The sequence below is a fragment of the Trachurus japonicus genome, unplaced genomic scaffold, assembly GCF_045865225.1.
Source record: "Trachurus japonicus isolate A0001 unplaced genomic scaffold, Traja_1.0 AP030781.1".
NCBI classification, from domain to species: Eukaryota; Metazoa; Chordata; class Actinopteri; order Carangiformes; family Carangidae; genus Trachurus; species Trachurus japonicus.
This window is the reverse complement of record NW_028220914.1, coordinates 18132-34654: the sequence shown is the minus strand read 5'-3', so window position 1 is coordinate 34654 and position 16523 is coordinate 18132. Positions and strand designations below refer to the sequence as shown.

Here is a 16523-nt window from a genome sequence, read left to right as displayed (position 1 = left end):
AATGCTAAGACTTCAGAAATATGACGTGGACTTTGAGTTTAAGCCAGGAAAACACCTAGTGGTGGCAGATACGTTGAGCAGGGCCAGCCTGCAGGATTTAAAGAGCACAACTGAAGAAATCGTGCAAATCCATATAGACTGTGTCAGAGCACACATGCCAGTGTCAGATTTAAAATGGTCAGAGATAGCTAAACAAACACAAAAGGATGAAACATTGAAACAAGTCATGGAACAGATAAACCTACCAGGCCAGGTTAAACTGTCTAAGCCATACCAACACTTTAAAGGAGAACTGTCAGTGTTGGATGGTGTTCTTCTAAAAGGCACCAGGATTGTTATTCCTAACTCATTAAGACAGCAAATGGTCAGATTAGTGCACGAAGGACATCTAGGAATAGAAAAATGCAAGAGACGTGCACGAGAAGTATTGTACTGGCCGTACATGAACAGAGATATTGAGACCTACATCCAGCGCTGTGACACTTGCCAGCGCCACAGATATCAGCAGGCCAAGGAACCGATGAGGCCACATGACAAGCCAAGGGAACCGTGGAGAAAGGTTGGGATGGATCTTTTTCATCTTAAAGGCAAGGACTACCTGTTAGTTATAGATTATCATTCCAACTACCCAGAATTCACGTGTTTGAGTGATACAACTGCTGAGAGAGTTGTGAAGCACACAAAAGCGATCTTTGCGCGACATGGGATCCCTGTGACTGTGATAAGTGACAATGGACCACAATTCTCGAGCCAATGTTTTAAAAACTTTGCAGAAAAGTACGGTTTTGAACATGTGACTTCGAGTCCTCACTACCCGCAATCCAATGGATTAGCGGAGAAGGGAGTACAAATAGTGAAACGTATTCTGAAAAAAGCTGCAGAAAATGCAGAGGATCCATACCTTGCTATCCTGAACTACAGAGCATCACCACTGGAGAACGGACTTTCGCCAGCAGAAATGCTCATGAGTAGAAAGCTCAGGACCAGGCTTCCAGCAGCCACATACAGGAAGGAAAAGTATGTGACAACACGTCCAAACATGAGACAGATAGGACTGTACGACAGAGCAACCAAGGCTCTGGGCCCACTCTCACAGGAGGACATTGTGAGGGTGAGATGTGATGGACAGTGGGGACCACTAGCTAAGGTGGTCAAGGAGACAACACCTAGATCATATGAAGTCATCACGGAGTATGGGACACCACTGAGGCGGAACAGAAGGCATCTGCTCAAGGTGCCTCAGAAAGAACTCATGGACAATGACACAAATGACATGCCAGTCATCTCAGACCAATCCTGTTCTGAGACAGACAAAGACACACCAACTGATGTCACACAGGATCAAAGACCAAAAAGACTGATTGTGAAACCAAAGAGACTGATTGAAGAGATATAAAAAAAAAAAAATGAAAATGATGTGAGCAAAAGAAAATACACATGTTAAGTGTTAAGTTCTGAACAGTTAAAGTGTCAAAGAGGAAACTGTTAAGATAAAGTGGTAAATGATAGTAAAATGTGAATTTGAATTTAAAGGAATTTATTTCAAAATATTTCAGTTAAGATGTGAAAGCACGTTAACAAGAATTGATTCATACTGAAAAAATGATTTAAGTTTAAGTGGTACAAGAATACTTTACTTGAAAAAAAGGGAGATGTATTGAGATGTAATGATCAACGCTACCACTAGTTGGCACCAGTTGCTTACTCAAGTGTATGTAACTAGGAAGTGCAGTTGCAAGTAAACTTCGATGTTGAACTACACGGTGTGAGTACGTCTCGTCAATACAACACCACAACATGTCTGAGCTCAGTCTTCATTAAAGACTTTTATTTTGAACTTTCACTGGGTTTCCTGTCTGATCCCTGAGTTTGAGTCATTCACCAGCTGCTTTATGACAGGTACACAGGCTCCATGTGTAAACACTATATTGTAACTCAATGCTCCTCTTCCTGACACAAACCAGCCTGACGACCTCTCCCTCCTCCTCCTGCTATCAGAGTTCAGCCTGTTCACTGTTCCCTCCCCTCTCACAGACACACCTCTTTACACAGGGGTGGAAACAAGTGACGTGTCAGAGCTGGTGTGGCTCAGAGAACAGCTCTATTTCTGGAAACAGAAAGTGAAACTTATTGACTTTCACAACGGTTGTAGAGGAGAAATGGCGCAGCAAATGATTCAGCTGGATCGAGAAAAACTGAGCTGTTCGATCTGTCTGGATCTTCTAAAGGAGCCGGTGACTATTCCCTGTGGACACAGCTACTGTATGAGCTGTATTAAAAACTACTGGGGTGAAGATGATCAGAAGAACACATGCAGCTGCCCTCAGTGCAGACAGAGCTTCACACCGAGGCCAGCCCTGGTGAAAAACACCATGTTAGCAGAGTTGGTGGAGGAACTGAAGAACGTAGGACTGAAAGCTGCTTCACCTGATCACTCCTATGCTGGACCTGGAGACGTGGCCTGTGACTTCTGCACTGGGAGGAAGCTGAAAGCCTTTAAGTCCTGTCTGGTGTGTATGGCCTCTTACTGTGAGCAGCACCTTCAGCCTCACTACGACGTAGCTCCACTGAAGAAACACACGCTGGTCCAAGCGTCTTCAAAACTTCTGGAGAACATCTGTCCTCGCCATAATGAGGTGATGAAGATTTTCTGCCGCACTGATCAGCAGTGTATCTGTTATCTCTGCTCCATGGATGAACACAAAGGCCACGACACAGTCTCAGCTGTAGCAGAAAGGGCTGAGAAACAGAAGGAGCTCGGGCTGAGTCGTCAAAAGATCCAACAGAGAATCCAGGACAGAGAGAAAGATGTGAAGGTGCTTCAACAGGAGGTGGAGGCCATCAATCTCTCTGCTGATGAAGCTGCTAGTAACAGTGAGAAGACCTTCACCCACTTGATCCAACTCATTGAGAAAAGAAGGTCTGAGGTGAAGCAGCAGATCAGATCTCAACAGGAAACTGACGTGAGTCGAGTCAAAGAGCTGGAGGAGAAGCTGCAGCAGGAGATCACTGAGCTGAGGAGGAAAGACTCTGGTCTGGGGCAGCTGTCAATCACAGAGGACCACCTCCATTTTCTTAACAACTACCCCTCTCTGTCACGTCTGAGTAGGGTTACAACAGAAGCAACAGATTTACTCAGCATCACTCAACAATCTCAGACGTATTTTAAGGAAGTGACAGCAGCAGTGTCAGAGGCCAGAGATAAACTGCAGGCTGTTCTCAATGAGGAGGGGTCAAAGGTCTCAGTGAAAATTACTGGAGTGGAAGTTTTAGAGCTGCAGAGAGAACCTCAGACCAGAGCTGAGTTCTTGAGATATTCAAAACAAATCATTTTGGATTCAAACACAGCAAACACACGTTTGTCATTGAGTGACAGGAACAGAAAAGTAACTTGGATGAGTGAGGACCAGTCATATCCAAGTCATCCAGACAGATTCATTGAATGGTGGCAGGTCCTGAGTACAGGGGGTCTGACAGGTCGTTGTTACTGGGAGGTGAAGTGGAGTGGTCAGGTTTATATAGCAGTTGCCTACAAGAACATCAAGAGAACAGGGACCAGCGATGAATGTGGATTTGGGCAAAATGACAAATCCTGGTCATTACACTGCTACAGTGGTGGTTATATATTCAGACATAACAGTAAAACTACCCCCGTCTCAGGCCCTCGGTCCTCCAGAATAGGAGTGTACCTGGATCACAGGGCAGGTACTCTGTCTTTCTACAGCGTCACTGAAACCATGACTCTCCTCCACAGAGTCCAGACCACGTTCACTCAGCCTCTACATCCTGGATTCTGGCTTCCTGCAGGTTCTGGAGACTCAGCTGAGTTGTGTGAGCTCCAGTAAACAGGAGTGTTTAGTGTGAATCATCCATGATGCAGCAGTCGACTGTATGTGTAGGTTTGTCTGCACTGATACAGACAGTGATGGTTTTTTCTTGGGTTTTCTCTGGTTTTGTTTGTTTCAAAAACACAATGAATTTGTGAAATTAAAAAAAAAAAGCTTCCTATTTTATTTTCTATTTAGGGATTAGGTTATTTTGTTCAATGAAACATAATAATTTGCATTTAATATGTAGATTATATTATGGATATGGAAAATATCAGCATGTGCAAAATGTCCAACAATGATTTTTTTCATATTAAAGTTTTTATTAGGTGAATGTATGAGCTAAAAAAGAAAAAAAACACAATGTCATGATTATCAAAGTTGTGAATTAAAATCTGTAGAAGAAATATCACATTTTAAAGTATAATCTTTAAAAGTGTGTATTGAAGTGTCGTTACTTGTACAACATTTCTTGGGTTTTTTCTTGTTTTATTTGTTTCAAAAACACAATGAACTTGTGAAATAAAAAAATAAAAAACCACCTTTTTTATTTTCTATTTAGGGATGAGGTTATTTTGTTCAATGAAACATAATCATGTAGATTATATTATGGATGTGGAAAATATCAGCATGTGTAAAATGTCTAACAATGATTTTTTCATATTAACATTTTTATTAGGTGAATGTATGAACTAAAAAAGTATAATCTTTAAAAGTGTGTATTGAAGTGTTGTTACTTGTACAACATTATACAAATAAAAATAAATAATAATTTAACAGTCAACATTTGAACAGCAAATGTCTCATTCTTTATATATAAAAAAATCACTCAAAAATAATTTGCTTTAATATGTTTCTTTTCCATCAGTCACTTTTGAAGATGTTTGGGTCCAAGATGAGCTCATGAGGAGACTGATTATGGGAATTAAATAAACTTTGGAGGAGGTGACGACTTATTTGACTGAATATTAACAGTATAACTAATGAGAACAGTTGAAGAAAAGTTTTCAACAGTCTGTTTCACTTTCAGATTTATTACACAACTTTTAAACGTTCCACAACAATCATTCAGAAATAAAATGTGAAGTATACAAAGCTTTACAGGCGGTGCCCAATCACACTTTAGGAAGAACTGAGCTTCACATCTTCTCAAAACACTCAGAATTAGAGGAAATATTAATCAAATGTCAATGGGTGTAACAGAGAAAACTTTTTGTTAACATATTTAATCACTATATTGATATTCTGTTGCTTAGAGAGTTAAGTGAGTGGTACTGAAAACTATAAAACCAATAAAATGTCAGCACAAAGCTGATCAAAGTTTCTTTAGTGACAAACAGATGTTGTCTTTGTCCTGTCATTCATCCGCACTTTGGTCTACTTGCTACTCCTGGTTTGTTTCCTATTTCCTGCTCTTCATCTGTTTTATTTACTTCACTGACTGACATCACATGTGTCGTGGTAAACGTGAATGATTCCAGCAGAAGGTTAATTATTGTTAACCCTCCATACCTGGTGTCACAACATTGAACATTCAGCTAACCCAATGTGAAGCTGCCTACTCTCCAAGCCACTTTCAGTTACTGTCGTGATAAAAAAGCTCGTCCTTTGGGCCGTGAACTTATCCGACATGTACTTTAAAGACTCCAATTAAAACGCTGACCAAAGATGGATCCGACATAGAGTTGTCTTTTATTTACTCTTGAACAGAAGTAAAGTAAAAGCATACACCCCGAGTCACTTACAAAATACAAAGTACACGAAAAAGAGTTTCGACAGGAACAAACAAAACGAAGTGACTGACTTCATATCATCAAAGTGTGGTTTATATACTGGTGGGCATGTGCTGATCTCAGTATTTCTCACTCCCACCTGTTGAGGTCTGATCTGCTGACTGTGCACTTTATTCTGTGACCTTGGTTTCACCCTGATGCTTTTCTCCGGATGTGTACCACTTTACTAGCCTTATTTGGACTGTTACCATAGACTTCCATGCACTAAGCGCACCTCCTCGATCCTTGCCTGGTGGCCATTCTATGTAAGTGCGCCGGAAGCCAAAACTACTAGCTCAGAAGAAAGTATTATAAGGGTCATACATAGTTCACATCCATCCCTGTTCACCACTATCGCCTTGGCCTCCTTCAGATCCTGTTGAAGTACACACTCTCATCCATTAGGTGGTGCTAAGGAGCATGTTGTAATTTTGGAGATCAAAATGGCTGCCAGTAGTGATAATGCAATGTTGAAATGAAGTAATATAAGAACACAAAATAACTATACTTTAACTGTTCAAACCCACACAAAATGACATTAAATGTAATGTAGTCATTGTTGAAATAATAATACAGTTCATACGTGATCTTTAAAGGTGGCATAACACTCTGTTCACTGGTCTTGTTGTTATCAAATTTTTATGTCATTTCCCATAGAAAAATGCCACCACATTACCTGCGTATGAACTGCTTTCAAAATAAGAGCACATGTCGTATCAAGTTAGATTCCACCACAACATGTCTGAGCTCAGGCTTCATTAAAGGGTTTCCTGTCTGATCCCTGAGTTTGAGTCATTCACCACCTGCTTTATTACAGTTACTTACGCTCCATGTGTAGAGACGATATTCTAACTCACTGCTCCTCTTCCTGACACAAACCAACCTGACGACCTCTCTCTCCTCCTCCTGCTATCAGAGTTCAGTCTGTTCACTGTTCCCTCCCCTCTCACAGACACACCTCTTTACACAGGGGTGGGAACAAGTGACGTGTCAGAGCTGGTGTGGCTCAGAGAACAGCTCTATTTCTGGAAACAGAAAGTGAAACTTATTGACTTTGACGGCGGTTGTAGAGGAGAAATGGCACAGCAAATGTTTCAGCTGGATCGAGAAAACCGGAGCTGTTCGATCTGTCTGGATCTTCTAAAGGAGCCGGTGACTATTCCCTGTGGACACAGCTACTGTATGAGCTGTATTAAAAACTACTGGGGTGAAGATGATCAGAAGAACACATGCAGCTGCCCTCAGTGCAGACAGAGCTTCACACCGAGGCCAGCCCTGGTGAAAAGCACCATGTTAGCAGAGTTAGTGGAGGAACTGAAGAACGTAGGACTGAAAGCTGCTTCACCTGATCACTCCTATGCTGGACCTGGAGACGTGGCCTGTGACTTCTGCACTGGTAGGAAGCTGAAAGCCTTCAAGTCCTGTCTGGTGTGTATGGCCTCTTACTGTGAGCAGCACCTTCAGCCTCACAACGACGTAGCTCCACTGAAGAAACACACGCTGGTCGAAGCATCTTCAAAACTCCTGGAGAACATCTGCCCTCGCCATGATGAGGTGATGAAGATTTTCTGCCGCACTGATCAGCAGTGTATCTGTTATCTCTGCTCCATGGATGAACACAAAGGCCATGACACAGTCTCAGCTGTAGCAGAAAGGGCTGAGAAACAGAAGGAGCTTGGGCTGAGTCGTCAAAAGATCCAACAGAGAATCCAGGACAGAGAGAAAGATGTGAAGGTGCTTCAACAGGAGGTGGAGGCCATCAATCTCTCTGCTGATGAAGCTGTTAGTAACAGCAGTGTTTCCCGCAGCGCTTTCCTGTTAAGGCGGCCGCCTTAACAACAAAGAGCTGCCGCCTAAACTAACGTCTTTTAAAAAAAAAAAAGGAACGATATTCGCACAGAGAAGCGCGGTGAAAGTGAAACTTAATACGCCCCCCCCCCCCCCCCCCCCCCCCGCCAACAGGACAGACACCACCTTAACTAACAAATTTTCTGGGGGAAACACTGAACAGTGAGAAGACCTTCACCCACTTGATCCAACTCATTGAGAAAAGAAGATCTAAGGTGAAGCAGCAGATCAGATCTCAACAGGAAACTGAAGTGAGTCGAGTCAAAGAGCTGGAGGAGAAGCTGCAGCAGGAGATCACTGAGCTGAGGAGGAAAGACTCTGGTCTGGAGCAGCTGTCAATCACAGAGGACTACCTCCATTTTCTAAACAACTACCCCTCTCTGTCACGTCTGGGTGAAGAAACAGATTTACTCAGCATCACTCAACAATCTCAGGCGTATTTTAAGGAAGTGACGGCAGCAGTGTCAGAGGCCAGAGATAAACTGCAGGCTGTTCTCAATGAGGAGGGGTCAAAGGTCTCAGTGAAAATTACTAGAGTGGAAGTTTTACAGCTGCAGAGAGAACCTCAGACCAGAGCTGAGTTCTTGAGATTTTCAAAACAAATCATTTTGGATTCAAACACAGCAAACACACGTTTGTCATTGAGTGACAGGAACAGAAAAGTAACTTTGATGAGTGAGAACCAGCCATATCCAAGTCATCCAGACAGATTCATTGTATATTACCAGGTCCTGAGTACAGAAGGTCTGACAGGACGTTGTTACTGGGAGGTGAAGTGGAGTGGTCAGGTCTTTACAGCAGTTGCCTACAAGAACATCAAGAGAACAGGGACCAGGGATGAATGTGGATTTGGGCAAAATGACAAATCCTGGTCATTATACTGCTCTAGTGGTGGTTATCATTTCAGACATAACAATAATGCTACCTCTATCTCAGGCCCCAAGTCCTCCAGAATAGGAGTGTACCTGGATCACAGGGCAGGTACTCTGTCTTTCTACAGCGTCACTGAAACCATGACTCTCCTCCACAGAGTCCAGACCACGTTCACTCAGCCTCTACATCCTGGACTCTGGATTCATTCAGGTTCAGCTGAGTTGTGTGAGCTCAAGTAAACAGGAGTGTTTAGTGTGATTCATCCATGATGCTGCAGTCGACTGTATGTGTAGGTTTGTCTGCACTGATACAGACAGTGATGGTTTTCTTGGGTTTTCTCTAATTTTGTTTGTGTTAACACAATGAAAAAATAAAATAAAATTTGATTTAGGGATTAGATTATTTTTTTCAATGAAACTTTATCATTACTTGCACTTAACATGTAGATTATATCATGGATCTGGAAAATATCAGCATCTGCAAAATGTATATCAGTGATTTTCTTTATCATAATCATCTGCCAGATGTTTTTATCACTAAATATAACTTGTATGATGTAATGTTAACTCTGTTGTTGTACGGACCACATACTGTGCTGTTGTTGTTGTTGTTGTTGTTGTAATGATTTAATCAAATATTTGATTTGAAAAAAATGTATTGCAGACATGTATAAAAATAAAATAAAATAAAAAATGAAACAAAACAAAAGGTTAAATGGTCTCAATCAATAACATGTTGGAAAGTACAGTATATCTCTTTGAATAACATAAACATGTCCAAAAATGAGTAGGCTGAAGTGAATACTTATTTACTGTATACCTACCCCTTTTCCTTCCAAATTACATCTTACATTCCAGTGTACCTTGTACAGTCCCATATTATGTTCACATAAAAGAAGAACATATATAAATACACACACACACGCCACATACTAAAAACATACAACATTAAATATATTATATGTTATCTTATATTGTATAATACTATACTATTACACATACAGTATACAATGGACAAGTTTCATTATCTTATTTCATTATTTTGTTACTAAATTTAAGTTGTAACCACATATATTTTTCTAACATTTATCTTTTACACACTAACACATACATCTACAACAATACCTAGTGATGTATTAAATATATTAATTATCAAATATAATCCCAAATATCTGTATTTGCGTGTTTCAATTAACTGTCTCTTTTGCTGCATCACAAATAGATGAGAAATGTGTCGAATAGATAAAAATGTGATTATATCCAAATAATCGGCCCAATGAGGCAAAGTGGTATCAAACTGACAAAGTCTCAATATATTAAAATGTTTGACACCGGTGCATTCAAGGTTTCAAAGTGACCTACAAACAGCCTGGCTTCAGGGTTCAGTGGATTATATTTCAAGAGGATGCTTCACTTTTTATCAGTGTGACTGTCTCTTCCCACAGACTCAGTCTGAATACAAGTGGAAGATAAGGCTGCACACTAGTGGAAGCATGAAGGACACACGTATTCAAAGGACTGTGTGAGAAACAAACTGTGTTACCTCTTTGTTTGAAAATGCATATTTGCGTGTTTGCAGCACCACACGTCAGCCAAAAAGACTGAGCCTTGAACAGATGGAGCTAAAAGCATTATCTCACAGAGGAGTGTGGCCATTTGTTCCAGATGTGTCAAATAACCTGAGGAAACCCAACAACACAGAGCTCCGTGTTCCTGTGGTCCCTGATGTTCACACTGGGAAGCTCTCCGGCCACTTCGCCAGGCATGACAGCAAAATAAAGAGACACAATCTCACAGAGATAATCAGCAAAAGAGCCCAAAGTGTCTCACAACCTCCAATATACACAGACACACAAGTGGTGATCTCAGAGCTGGAGATCTATCAGGCCGGGGACGAACACATTTTATGGCTTTATCTCCCTCGGTGCAGCGGGAGATATGACAACGGGTCAGCGTGGAGGGAGCGCAAACAAGATGGCCCCGCTGCTTACTGCTCCTGAAAGCAGGCGGGATGAAAAGATGATTGGTTTCTCTGAAAAGTCCAGAGATAGATCTGTCCGATTTTCAGGTGAATATTAGATTATTGCTGAGCCGTCCTAACAAACGTGTGAAACGCAGCCGTTTTCAGTCAGAGAGTCATTTGTACAGGCCGACAGTGAATTAGAGCCAATGTAACAGAATCAGAGGATGTTGATACAGATCAGTCATCAAAGAGTGGGAGAAATATCTGGCTGGATCCTTTTTCACACAGTCAGCTCAAAGATATTCGTATAATTAAAGATACTGAGCTACGGTCATTGACTTTTTGGTTCTTTGGTGAAACTTGGATTTGAAACAAGCTAAAATAACACGGTGGTTATATTTTCTTAAATGATGGGTAACGGTCTAAACACTAACAGTCTCTCATGCACCAGATGGTTAGACAGCATGGATGGCTGACAGAGTCTTCTAAGGACCAATCCATCACTTAGCATTCACATTCCCAACATTCAATCACCTCCATATGCAGCAACAAGGAGCGTAAATACAGCGACCAATGGGCAGGTAGAGGAAGCCTGTTTGTGTGAGGTCGGGCTGTCGCACCACACATCAACATCAAAACAAAGCTTTACTGTCCCATCTCGGTTTACGACATAATTACGGGAGGATTTATACCGCCACTGTCCCCTAGCTTTGCCTTGAGTGCAGTTTCCACATAGTTCAGTGTCCTTGCAGAAGTGCCTGCTGCCTGCACACCTGGCACAGCGGGGGAAACAAATTAGGATGGCATATGCAGCAGTTACTGGACGGCCCCCATAAATGTCTGTCTTGGGACGGGCAGTAAAACACTGAAGTAACCCAGTCTCGCACTCATTTTACACACACTTTGCTCAAACTGTGGACATGCAAACGCACACATATATATGTACATGTATATGGATATGGGATCTATGGGTACACAGATGAAGAAGTGTATTAAATTTACATTAATACATCTTTCAACATAAAAGAAGAGCTACACAAGCCTAAAATTAAAAGCTTGAAGACAGACAGATGACAGTTGGGACAAAGGTTCAACTGAAACTCTCAGTCCCACATTATCTTGCTGAAAATATTGATAATCCTAACTTTTGAATCTTGTTTTTGTTTTCTTTTTCTAAGATCAAAACCAATGTGGAGAACTTCACACAAGAAGGAGAATCAGTTTTCCCAGGTCTTTGTCATAATTAATGAACAGCCATGAGGCAGTCAATTTGATGTTTTATGGTTTTACCAATAAAACCATAGGTGAAAGAACATGAGTTTCATCATTTTATAGTAATATATTATAATTTTGATTTAAATAAATCAAGAACAACATTTCTTGATGCAGGAGTAAGTAACAAAAAAACTTTTTTTAAGCCAGATTTTAGGTCATATGTTTTATTTTTAAACACATTTCTTATGAGCTTTAAAAAAGACAAATCCGACATGCCGAAGAAAACCCACCGGGTCTCTTTTTGACGCAGCACTGAGTTACCAAAATCATGCGCATTTGTTGAGTTATTTTTGACCAAGCAGCTTTAGGAGTTTACGCATGTGTGCACCTGCCAATGATTCTTCTACAACCACATTACATTCTCTAATCTCGCTATCTAAAAGCCCTCTTCCTCCTCCCCCCATTATGCACTTGTAGTCAAAGTGTGCAGAGTGCTGCAGTTGGTTTCATCTGATGTTACGACCACACAAGTGTCAGAGCGTTCACACAGGGAGCTCTGTGTTAATATGGAGAGTACTGTCTGACAGGAACAAAGGAATATAGTGGCTCTAAGACAATGGAAGGCGAGTATCAGGAAACTTGTCTTTTATTTTTAACACCTCCTTTTGCATCTGGAGTATTAAATATAATCATGCTGAATACTTTTATTTAATAATTTCTTACTACAGCCTTTCCTACACCAGTCTTATTTTTTATACTGCTCTCTTTTAATCAGGATTCCTCTTGTCATTCACTATTATTCTCTCTCTCAACCTGACTGACAATGAATTTTTCAAACTGTGGGAAATTACATCCTCCTGGTTACACGTGGACCAGGCACTGTTATAAAAATCAAACCAAACAGCCAGAGGCACAGCAGAGGAAGTTAAGACTGTGGATGTTCCCAAAACGTTGCTTTTGCACGACATTACCTTCCCCCTCTATGACAGTTATGTGGTCTCAGCTGATTTGTTTAAATGATGGTAATAAGAAATGAGAAAAAATCCATCCAACCGTGAAAATATGGTGACACATACATGGTGAAAATCTGGCCAAATTGCCTTTTGCCGTGCCATGAAGCGGCTGCATATGGCGGCTAAGTGGCTGCCATATGCAGCCCATGAATACATGCTATCAGTCGTCATCAAGAGTAATAGCCTCTTTTTTAAGCTGCCTTATGGGTCTGACCTTTTCTTCTATACTGAATGTGCAAATTATTCTTAATTTCTTCAGCCAGTGGATCTTTTCTCCTCCCCCAGAAAAGGGAACGTACTGCAGCACGCCAAGGCCTCGGTCAATTCCACCGCTGCCGAGCCATACATCATATTTTGAGTGTATGGATTTCTAATATCTCGCTACAGCAGTCAAGATGATGTAACAGATATGGACTCTGAGCACATATGAAATATGTTCCTCGAGGATATTCAATATGGCTGCCCAGAGAAATCTGATCAGGTTATTAAAACAGATAACCTCATACCCTATACCCTGACTTAGACCGTGAAATATCAAAAGCTCTGCTGGGGGTAATTAGTGATGGGATGGGATCCATTAGCCACCATTTAAAAGAACAGAGAGGTGTGGTTCAATGGGATGTTCCAGTTTCTGCTATTTTGTACCTCGAGTTGAACCAAACAGTGAAAGCTACAAATATAGAGGACCAGAAATTGCTTCCTCGGGACACAAAGGAGGAATGGGATGTACAGTGGTGGTGATATAACAGCATAAAAATCCAGACAGATCCAGCAAGATCAATGTCATCCAGAGCTGGGTTAGATGATCTCCTCCATCTTGGGACAATCTATAATGGTCCCCGAGTCAATCTTTGTCTAGGCGCTCGCCTGGGACCAGTTTCCATTGGGAGCCGATACCAGGAGGTAATACCCAGAGCAACATGGCTGACAGGGTCCAAGGACATAAAAAAAAAACCCTCCTCCACAATAAGATGGGGAGGGAACAAAGACGGAGCTGCAGCAGCTCTCCAGGAGCTCACAGGACTGGCACTGGTCTGGGGATGAAAGAAATAGAGGCATGATGGTAGTTTTGAGGAAAGTGCAAACAACCCTTTGGGAAATCACAGGCAATAACCTGTAGGCCAAGGTTGGTGCTGTGGTTGGAGCATGCAGCGTGCAGCATGCAGCAGTGCTCATGGCTCTGTGGGAGGATGCATCAGTGAGGCATGGGAAGGGGAAAGGCTGAGGTCTGCTGAATCTGTAGCAGAGCACTGGGGCTATAGTTTTACCCTGTGGAGGTTAGATGGAGGGCATTTATAGGAAAGAGTGCCACACCGTATTTGTTTCTTGTTTTCTGCATTCATGCTAATATACATACTGTTAGATTGAAATTAGGGATGGACGAGTACCCATACCAGGGATCGGGATCGGGCCGATACTGGCCTTATTTCAAAGTATTTGATACTTGTAAAGGCGGCCAATATAAAAAAAAAGAAAAAAAGATTGAGTTTCTTTTGTTCTGCCACTGCTTAAAGAAATCCTACAGGAAACACAAAAACTCTATTGCAGATTGACTGTGAAGCTTCTGTTCACAAAAGACAAAAAATCTTTGTTCAAAATTATCTGTCATTGTGTTAATTGTATGCAGATAAAATAGAATAAAAGTGGTGGTAACTATGTACAGTAATCCCGTAATATATATATATTATGGGATTACTGTACATAGTCATTTTTCAAATATTTTTTACATATTGTTTGTAAATAGTATTTGTTGTTTGCAAATTACAAGTAGGTAGAGTATGCTGATATACTATAATGGATCGGTATTCACATAAATACAAATATACAGCTAAGTGACATGACCAGCTCAAAACTACAACACAACAAAAAGAGAACGGGTCTGAATACTTTCTGAATGCACTGTACACCATAGAAAAAAAGTTCTAAAATATACTTCATAGCAAACATCATCACTTTTTAAAAATATCTTTAAAAAAAAACAGGAATCTAGGCCAGGTCCCCCACAAATATCTGAGTTAACTTTCTTTTTTTCCCCCTCCCATTTACTTTCACAGTAATAAAATGATTCAAGTGCGTTGGAAACAGAAACTCCTGCTTTTCACAGAGCGCTGTCAAAGAACAGCAGTACATTTCCACTGTATTCCACAATGCATGGTGACAGACATATGAACTACAAGTCAAAGACTTCCTCCATGAAAACTCTGCCAAACAACTTTGGGCCAAGTGAGGTTATGAAGCAATGATTCTCAACAAGAAAAGAAGAAGAAAAAACTTTTTGTCTTTTTGTAACAGAAGTGCATGGGTTAACTTGCTTTTCTTACTTTTTCCTTCCTCAGACAGTTTGCTTTGATGCTTTTATAGTTTTCCTGACAGTGTGTCTTCTCTGCTCCCCACCTAGTTTTATCCATGCACGGTCTACCTGACGGCTCAACTTGGTGCACAGCAGGGGAGGCGTGTGGGCGTGTGTGTGTGTGTGTGCATGTTTGGTAATGCAGTGCACCTTTCCAACACATAGGCTTTTCAAGGCTCATATCAGTTTCTACCTACAGTCTCTGCACCAGCAGGTGGAAAAGGTATGAGAGATGAGAGGCGGAAAGAGCGAGAAAGACGGGGGAGAGGTGGTGGGGGGGGGAGGGAGGGAAAGACACGGCCACAGCAGGACGTCCCTCCCCTCAGGTAGACGGAGGGAAAACAGATTATGGTAAAAAAAAAAAAGAAAAAAAAACTCCACCTCTCTCTATTTAATAAAACAAAGAGTGAGTAAGGGGCGGATGACAGGGAAGTGTCCTTGGCCGCTGCAAACTCCAAACGCTCGGCTCACCTGTCATCCCTCGACTCATTTACTTTCACTCTAAATAGCCACTTCAGCAGCTAATACATTGCCCTGGGGTGAGACTGGCTGCTGCCGAGTGCAATATTGTGTTTGTGTTTGCTTTCTAAAAAAATAAAAATAAAAAGGGGTGAGAGAGCTGATGCTACATTAAAAATAACAGCCACTCCTTTTCAAGCACATAATTGTTGTCCAAGGACGGGAGTAAAAGAACTAAGGGCGTGAGGCTAGAGATATCATTAAGTGATACACCGATAGAAGGAGGGACCCAAAGTTGCTCTCAAAAAAAAAGAAAAAGAAGAAGCACTCCCACTGGGTGTTTATATTAGCAGGAACTCCATTAGCAACGATTACACAGCCATCGCACTAACAGCTTTGTGGGTCCTGTTTCATTGATGCCTCCCTCTTATTTTCTAATGAGCCATGAGTGTTGTTGCTTTCACCTTGTGGTCCCAGAAGAACCCTGTAATCGCCATTATGTGTGTGGAGGACTCGGGTGGAGGCCCGGTCAGGAAGTCAAGCCGTGCACGGGCTCTTAGTGTGACTCACACACATGCACACTTGGCACCAATCCTTGTTTTCCCTCACTGGCCTCTTCAACACCACTTGGTCCATTAGTACAGTACGTGTGTGTCTGTGTGTATATGGAAAGTCATAACCGTGCTAACTACTGTATTTTCTTCCTTATTCATCTCTAAAGTCAACACACAGAGAGGAAAAAGACCGACGCTGAGAAGATTTGGCATGATTTCTTCTTTCCTAGAAGAAAACCATGAAAAAAAAAAAAAAACGTAGAAATATAAAAATACATTTTTGGGCAGATCCACCCCAGAGCTGAACTCTTCACTAGTTGTTTGTGACCTCGTGTAACCTCACACTGAACTTTCTCAAACTCTCAGTCACTCCCATCAACACTCATGTGTAAAACCACTGCCATCCTTCAATACCTGCAACATCACCAGGAGATTAAAACATGAAGGAATTAACAGTAGCACCATAACTAATAATCTGATTATATAAAAAATTTGATATTACCTGAAATCAATATTAACACATCACATTTTTGGATATTTATCAGTAAATCAATAAGTAAATGCTCTTCAGCTGATGAAGAGAGCGGCCTCTGTGTTCTCCCCCACTGGCAGTGAAAAACACTGTTTGAATGCCAAAGTCTTATAATGTA

General features: G+C 41.3%; 2 protein-coding genes across 2 annotated transcripts; both read left to right on the top strand.

Moving 5' to 3' along the window:
- The first annotated feature begins 2015 nt into the window (after nt 1–2015).
- On the top strand, nt 2016–4127 carry LOC146960011 (tripartite motif-containing protein 16-like). The gene has a single exon (XM_085772708.1). It carries the CDS (start codon nt 2160–2162, stop codon nt 3843–3845), a length of 1686 nt encoding a protein of 561 aa, XP_085628834.1. The 5' UTR covers nt 2016–2159; the 3' UTR covers nt 3846–4127.
- A 2524-nt stretch (nt 4128–6651) lies between these two features.
- Nucleotides 6652–8651, top strand: LOC146960010 (tripartite motif-containing protein 16-like). The gene is made up of 2 exons (XM_085772707.1): nt 6652–7396; nt 7615–8651. Exons 1-2 carry the CDS (start codon nt 6677–6679, stop codon nt 8557–8559), a joined length of 1665 nt encoding a protein of 554 aa, XP_085628833.1. The 5' UTR covers nt 6652–6676; the 3' UTR covers nt 8560–8651.
- Nucleotides 8652–16523: the final 7872 nt, after the last annotated feature.

Bases quoted from the DNA above. Each gene is read 5' to 3' on its own strand.
- LOC146960011 (XM_085772708.1), top strand. From the start codon at position 2,160: ATGGCGCAGCAAATGATTCAGCTGGATCGAGAAAAACTGAGCTGTTCG.
- LOC146960010 (XM_085772707.1), top strand. From the start codon at position 6,677: ATGGCACAGCAAATGTTTCAGCTGGATCGAGAAAACCGGAGCTGTTCG. The intron at 7,397-7,614 runs GTTTCCCGCAGC...CTGAACAGTGAG, and splicing joins AAGCTGTTAGTAACAGCAGT to AAGACCTTCACCCACTTGAT.